The sequence below is a fragment of the Mandrillus leucophaeus genome, unplaced genomic scaffold (assembly GCF_000951045.1).
Source record: "Mandrillus leucophaeus isolate KB7577 unplaced genomic scaffold, Mleu.le_1.0 Scaffold652, whole genome shotgun sequence".
In the NCBI taxonomy this organism is placed as follows: domain Eukaryota; kingdom Metazoa; phylum Chordata; class Mammalia; order Primates; family Cercopithecidae; genus Mandrillus; species Mandrillus leucophaeus.
Window position 1 is genome coordinate 1,486,302 of NW_012107053.1, and position 5,539 is coordinate 1,491,840.

General features: G+C 35.9%; 1 protein-coding gene across 2 annotated transcripts in view; it reads right to left on the reverse strand.

The window, feature by feature from the left end:
- Positions 1-832: 832 nt before the first annotated feature.
- Positions 833-5,539, reverse strand: part of CEP162 (centrosomal protein 162kDa) — a 109,004-nt gene continuing 104,297 nt past the window's right edge. For both annotated transcript variants that reach the window (XM_012001207.1, XM_012001206.1), the window contains exons 26-27: positions 2,952-3,086; positions 833-1,865 (exon numbers count right to left, since the gene is read on the reverse strand). In XM_012001207.1, coding sequence (XP_011856597.1) covers positions 1,656-1,865; positions 2,952-3,086 — 345 coding nt within the window. In that variant the 3' untranslated portion in view covers positions 833-1,655. The remainder of the gene's footprint in view (positions 1,866-2,951; positions 3,087-5,539) is intronic.

A 5,539-nucleotide genomic window follows, 5' to 3' on the forward strand; every position in this document is an offset into this window, starting at 1 on the left:
ACTGCAGCCTTGAGTTCCTGGACTCAAGCAGTCCTCCTATCTCAGCCTCCTGAGTGCTGGGACTATAGGCACGTGTCACTACACCTGGCTAATTAAGAAATATTTTTTAAGAGATGGGGGCTTTCCTATACCATGGTGTGGTATCTTCCTATACCATGGTGGAATGAAATTAGAAATCAATACCAAAAGGAACTCTCAAAACTACACAAACATGGCCAGGCGCGGTGGCTCACGCCTGTAATCCCAGCATTTTGGGAGGCCGACTAACACGTGAAAAAATGGTCAACATCACTAACCATTACAGAAATACAAAAACCACTCTGAGATATCATCTTATACCAGTCACAATGGTTATTATTAAAAAGTCGTAAAACAACAGATGATGGTGTCAATGTGTAGAAAAGGGAACATGCGATAGTTTGCTGAGAATCCCAAGAACAGAAAACCAAACACTGCATGTTCTCACTCATAAGTGGGAACTGAACAATGAGAACACTTGGACACAGGAAGGGGAACATCACACAATGGGGTCTGTTGAGGGGTGGGGGAGAAGGGAGGGATAGTATTAGGAGATATACCTAATGTAAATGACAAGTTAATGCATGCAGCACAGAAAACATGGCACATGTATACATATGTAACAAACCTGCACGTTGTGCACATATACCCTAGAACTTAAAGTCTAAAAAAAAAAAAAAAAAGGAACATGAATACTCTTTTGGTGGGAATGTAAATTAATTCAGCCTCTGTGGATAGCAGAGATTTTTCAAAGAAGTAAAAATAGAACAATCTCATTACTGGGAATCTACCCAAAGGAACAGAAATTATTATATAAAAAAGATATCTGCACATGTATGTTTATTGCATCAATATTTACAACAGCAAGTTCATGGAACCAACTTAAGTATCTACCAACAACTGACTGGATAAAGAAAACGTGAGAGAGAGAGATATATAGAGATACATATAAATGGAGTATTATGCAACTATAAAAAAGAATGAAATCATGTCATTTGCAGCAACATGGATGGAGCTGGAGGCCATTGTCTTACGTGAACTAAATCAGAAGTAAAAAATAAAATATTGCATATGTTCTCACTTAAAAGTAGGAGCTAAACAATGGGTATACACAGACATAAAGATGCAGATTAGACACTGGGGACTCCAATAGGGTAAAGAGTGTGAGGGGCAGTAAGGGTTGAAAAATTACCTATTGGGTACAGTGTTTAATATTTAGGTGATGAGTACACTAGAAGCCCAATTCCCACCATTATTCAATACACCCATGTTACAACAAGCACATATATCCCCTGGATCTAAAATAAAAATTAAAAAAATCCCACATTATCAATAAAAATGTGGCACAGTATGTTCAATTTTCTTTTCTTTCTATTTCTAGCATACAAGTGAGACCTTCTCGGCTATAAAGGAACCTGTCCATAAATCACTTAAAATGTGACTGGTTAATGATTTTTAGTAAAATACACCATGATATGTTTTTATTGGTTAAAGGCAATTTATTTTGAAATGCTGCTTTGGTTGTTTGCTTTCTGGAAACATACTGGAACACTTGTTTTTCATAAGCTGTCCTGGCAGTGGCACAATCCCATCCATTTTTTAGGCCTTTTAATAAGGTCATTATGAAATCTGAGTTTCTAGGAATACTCTGGTGCATTCACTTCATCTGCAAAAGCAACTGGCACAACCACCCCTTGCCGGTGCAGCTCTCGGAGAACATCTAATATTGAGTCTAGTTCTATGCGGAACTTCTCCAGCTCACGATTCTTTAACTGTGCCAGTCTTTTCCATTTTTCAACTTCTTTGTTTTGCTCAGTTTCCACTGCTTGGTGTGTTTGCTGTATTATCTGCAAATACAAAGATTCCACATTGCTATCATAGTTCATAGTGGTGGGTGAGGAACCTTTAACAATCTTAAAGTAGGCAAACCTGGGGTTTCTTTGGGGAACTCAGGTAAACTATAATGCTCTGCATGGATGCAGCATTTTCTGTCTTCAAGGAGTATATACATCCCAACTGTGTTAGGGACTAAATGTTTGTGTCCCCCTCAAATTCATATGTTGAAGTCCTAACCCTTAATGTGGCTGTGTGTGGAGTAAGGAAATAATGAATGTTAAGTGAGATCATAAGGGTGGGGACTTGATTTGATAATAATTAGTGTTTTCACCACTAGAGACACCAAAGAGATTCTCAGCAGAAGAGACACCAAGGAGATGTCTCACCCCTCTTCCTCACCTCCGCGCACATGGCACTGAGGAAAGATCATGTTAGAATGAGAAAAAAGGTGGCTATCTGCAAGCTGGGAAGAGAGACCTCACCAGAAACCTAACTGACCAAAACCTCAATCTGGGACTTCTGGCCTACAGAACTGTGAGAAAATAAATTTCTCCTGTTTAACCACCCAATTTATGGTATTTTGTTACATCAGCCCAAGCAGACTATATACTGTTCAAACAAGTAAAATTTCAGCACCAAGGCAAGTGCCTAAAAACACATCATGCCTTTAGATCTGCTATTTTAATTAATCTGTTTGTAATTAAGTATAGTAATATTACTAGTGCTAGCTATATAATTTAAATAATCATATTAAAACAATTTATTTCTTATAAACATTTGCTGAAATGACTTGAATATGGAACACCATGCCTTGTTCCAGGGTAAGATGTGTAAGTTTTTAGGAACCCATCAATAATTAAGAACATGATACAAAGTTTTGCTTTTTCTCCAGATATAAGGATACCAATCTTCAAGCACTTGAGATATAAAGTCTCATTTTTCTTGTAAAAGTTATAAATTTATTAAATTTTTAACAAGATCAGAATACACTGGAAACACTTTAAGTGGTAATTTTTGCTAGGGATGACAAAACTATAGCAAAGTAAAGGCATTTAAAAGTAAAGACATATATAAATATGTAAAATGATTTACTTTACCTGTTGAAGTTCCAGTTCTCTTTGTGCATGTCTCATTTCCATCTGCTTAATTTTCTTTTCTAAGCCCACGAAATGTTTCATCTCTGGTGTATGGTTTTCTTTGGCTTCTCTCAATTCTTCTAAGAGTTTTGTAACCTAAAATTGACATTGAAGCAAATTGAAGCAAATGAAAACCTATGATCACAAGAACTAATTATTTTTTAATAGGTAATCTTGAAAATCAGAATATTTGTATAAAATTTCTCTACATATATTAGAGGCATCTTAGATTGTTAGATTAATTAATAGCTTTCATTCTCTATATCCAGAAAGTAAAGGCTCATCCTAGCTCTGAGTTGACCTCACAGTCTAAGAGGTTCCAGATGAATGGACCATTTTCTACCTCCCAAGTATGGCAGTCTGGTAAAGGGGCTGAAAATGAAGTTGGCACGTTCTTTAATGCATTAAGTTTCACTACAACGTATTTGTTAGTAAGGTGGTTACTTTCAGAATTTGAAAAAGTATATTTAAAGCACTCAACACAGTATAGTGCCCCATGCACAGAAAGAGTTCAATGAAAATGTATTTTTCTTCTGTTAACTCTCTATAATTCTATTTGTAATTCTCTATGGCCCTATCACTTTATAATTTGTAGTAGTTCATTCCACAAATAAATGTATACATATAAAAACAGAGATAAGGAAGTACTGAGCCCTTTCTGTGTTGGCTGCTGTCTTAGGACCTGGGGATCCAGAGATTAAAGACATAGACCCCACCCTCATAGAGTGTAATGCAGTGCCTTCATATTGAGCTTGGGAAAACAATTAATTGTATCTTCTTTATTCCATATAATCATGAACAGAAATTCCAACAAGAATCAGATCTTGCTAATTGTTTACATCAAAAGGCAACAAAAACCAAATGAAAATGGATAGAATTAACAATCACTCCTGTTTTCTATGAAAACACCTATTACCTAATAACAATAATACCAAAAAATCCCAGTATCTTACCTACATTAGTTGAAAAACATGCAAAGATACAAGCAAATTAAATCAAAGGCAATCTATTTTAAATGTGGAGCGTCCCTGATGGTATCATCACTGAACAAAGAACTATGCAGACTATCCTTGGGATGGTTTGCAGAGAGCTCAGGGAGAGGCCTCACAGAACATGCTGTGCTGATGAGTGTTGGTTGGGCATAAAAACTGTATGTGTGAAAATAGTGTTTACTAAAATGATTGTTTAAAGAACTAATGATGACTAACCTAAGAAAGCTGATAAAGGCACAGTCATACACAGAATGGTCAAATATTACTTCAATTCCTGTAACCTTTTTAATGGTTGAAAAATGATTTTGAGTAACATTTCCAGCTGTTACTATCTTGTGATACACCTGTTCCTGGTACACCAGTTAGGAAGCTCCGGTTTTCTGAATGAAGCAGTCAAGTGAATGAGAACTCTAATATGGTGTGCTGTGATACAGAGATGGCCAATGAGTAGTGAGATAAGTGAGAACACCTTACTCGAAGAGAAGATGGGCCACAGAGAATTCCTAAGGCAGCTGTGCTTGAATTGAGTCTTAAAGGGTAAGTAGTAGTCAGTCATTACATTATGATGTGCTAGGCATTAGGCTAAGCACTTTACAGATGTTGTCTCATTTTTTATTAAACCTTATATATGTTTACTGTCTGATTCCTCACATAAAATGTAAACATCATAAGAGCAAAGATTTTTGTCTTTGTTCTCCTCACTATTCCTAGCACCTAGAGCTGCCCATGGCAGAGAGGTAGATGTTCAACAATTATTCATGAATTAATTAGTGCATTCACCTTTCGATGATTAAACATTCATTGGTAAATCATATACACTTAGAAATCTGGTTTTAGAAAAATAGAGAAAATTTCCTTTTAATTGCATGTACCTAAAAGAACCTTTAAGAATATAATGAAAATTGAATATGTATATATATTTTAAAAATCCTTTTATTTTAATGAATTATCCTATAGAGATAACTTAATAAACACATATAAAAAAAACACTTCCTGCTATGTACATATTATTAAAAAAACTAGAAACAACCCGCATACCAACAATAAGGGATTTGTGAAATAAATTAGTAATGATTAATAAGAGCCTGAGACCTAGAGTCACAGGCAACAGGTTCTAATGGTGGCATTTCTATATGGTGGTTGGTAAGCCTGGACAAGCTTTTTCACTTTCCTTAGCATCAGTATCTTCATCTAAAATAGGAATAATAGTAGTAACAACTCTTTTGGTTGTGATGAGAATCAAATAAAATAAGGCATATAAAACACTTTGTACAGTTCCTAGTACACATTAAACTTTTTAAAAAAATTATACTTTGTTCTGGAGTACATGTGCATAGGTTTGTTACATAGGTATACACATGCCATGATGGTTTGCTGCACCCATCAACTTGCCACCTACATTAGGTATTTCTCCTAATGTTATCCCTCCCCTAACCTCCAACCTCCCAACAGGCCCCTGCATGTGATGTTCCCCTCCCTATGTCCATGTGTTCTCATTGTTCAACTCCCACTCATGAGTGAGAACACGCTGTGTTTGGTTTTCTGTTCTTGCCTTAG